At 39.4% G+C, this 2,138-nt stretch overlaps 1 protein-coding gene across 1 annotated transcript in view; it reads left to right on the forward strand.

Annotated features, from left to right (window-relative positions):
• The window catches only part of ANAPC7 (anaphase promoting complex subunit 7), a 7,181-nt gene extending 5,404 nt beyond the window's left edge, over positions 1-1,777 (forward strand). Inside the window, exons 10-11 of the mRNA XM_009998434.1 lie at positions 329-479; positions 1,350-1,777. Coding sequence (XP_009996736.1) covers positions 329-479; positions 1,350-1,539 — 341 coding nt within the window. The 3' untranslated portion in view covers positions 1,540-1,777. The remainder of the gene's footprint in view (positions 1-328; positions 480-1,349) is intronic.
• The last annotated feature ends 361 nt before the right edge of the window (positions 1,778-2,138 follow it).

Raw genomic sequence — 2,138 nt, forward strand, 5'->3', positions numbered from 1 at the left:
CAGCAGGAAGAGTGTGACAGGGATTTATCAGTTCTAGCCCGAAGGAAAAATGACAGGAATTAATTGCATCTAGTAATCGATATCAGACCAACACTTCAAACAATTGCCAACAAAACTTTTTGACTTAAAATTACATGTCATTGTGAACGTAGCAGTTATTGCAACAAAAAAGCCATTGTTTGGAGTTAATCTTCCAAAAAGCATGTTACTGCTGTCCCCTGCACTAGCAGTTCTGAAGGAAGAAATCGTGTTGTGGTGACCTGTTTACACTGACTTTTATAGATGTATCTAAACTATTAATTAAAACTGCAGTTGTGCATGTAAACAGGTAGGGAACAGAAGTATGAGGATGGAATTGCTTTGCTGAGGAATGCACTGGCTAATCAGAGTGACTGTGTTCTGCACCGGATCCTGGGAGACTTTCTTGTGGCTGTCAATGAGTACCAGGAGGCAATGGACCAGTACAGCATTGCCCTGAGGTAAGGCAGACACTTGGGGGCTGCAGTGTATTTATAAGAACCAATAATCAACTTGACTAAGGAGTTGAGCTACTAATTGATTTGGATGTGGATCAGAGGTAGCTTTGTATCATTCTCCCTTAAAACAAACAAAAATATACAAAGGGCATCCATCCTGTTAATGAATGAGCTGGTCATGAGGCTTTGAATTGAGAAGTGCAAAATTGAGGGACTGCATTAATGCCTAAGCTTGTCACTAACTGTGCAGTTCCTTGACTAATGAAGGGATTAAGGCATGGATTTATTTATAGTTATTGATTACTATATAGTCAGGCACCTTAAGATCTGTTCCGCTAGACCAGAAGATGCTGTATAAAAATGAGCTATTAAATAAATTTAAATAGTGTGACTCAGTTTAAACAACCTAAATGATCTTTTAGGGTGTCACCATCTGAAATGTTACCATGTTTTGATTCCAGCAAGTTAAATTTGCCCTAAATCTAGCACATTATAAACTTAGATAGCTTCAATGGGCCAGCTGTTTTCTGCTCAAGTATAATATGTTTAGTCATAGTCACATGCATTTTTTGCTGCTTTTGTGTTACTTTGTAATTAATATTGTCTGGAAAAGCTGACTAAATTATCTGGAAGAGTGTGATGTTTAGATACCTAAACACATTCTTTGGGATCAAAATTGTTCTATAAAAAGATTTACTACTCAGTGTTGCACTCAGCCTGAAGTCGCATCATCTACTCAAGTGACCTCCTTGATGATGTTAAACAGGAAGTGCAGACAATGAGATGGGAAGTTTTTTCTTTTGTTACAATAACATCACAAATAAAGAAAAACATTGGTTTAGGACAATGCTTTCTTTGTTTTTCTTTCCTCAGCTTGGATCCAAATGATCAGAAGTCACTTGAAGGAATGCAGAAAATGGAGAAGGAGGAAAGTCCAACGGATGCAACCCAGGAAGAAGATGTGGATGATATGGAGGGAAGTGGAGAAGAGGGGGACTTGGAAGGCAGTGACAGTGAAGCAGCCCAGTGGGCAGATCAAGAGCAGTGGTTTGGCATGCAGTGACAGCCCCTCATCCTGCTCCTTGTTTTGGCACTTGAACGTACCACTAGGGCCTCTCTGAAGAACAGAAATCTGATTTTTGTAGTAACAAAGGACTTGTTTTGTTTTGTTTTTTTTAAATAAACTCTGAAACCATTTAATAGCTCTGTGCATCTCAAGGCCATGAAGATTCTTGATGCTTCTTATTTATTAAGCTAAGGGACTAACTACTGGAGGTTATTTGCAACTTTCATTTCAAACAAATTCCAGCTAAAACTAAAAAGCATTAGGATCTGCAGTGTGTAATAAGCTGCTTGTTTATGATGAAAGCAATTCTAAATGTGCTTGATTGATTTGTAAATACAGTGGTTTATACTCCTTTGTGGAAAGGTCTTCCTCTCTTCTTTGCGTGCTACCATTTGGGTTCTCACTCCTCTTGCAGGCTGGAGGGGTTGCTTGGGTGTGGCTGGAAACAGCACTTTTCACTTGCTGTGCTTGTGGAATTAATTAGTCTTTTTGGAAGATATTCCATGTGCTGTCCAGAAGTTTGGTACCCTGGGCAGCTCTGACGTAGGGGAGGCTCTGTAGCTGACTGATTTCTGTGTGTACAGAGTTGAGCCAGT

Source organism: Chaetura pelagica, unplaced genomic scaffold (genome assembly GCF_000747805.2).
Source record: "Chaetura pelagica isolate M959 unplaced genomic scaffold, ChaPel_1.0 scaffold585, whole genome shotgun sequence".
Lineage (NCBI taxonomy): Eukaryota > Metazoa > Chordata > Aves > Apodiformes > Apodidae > Chaetura > Chaetura pelagica.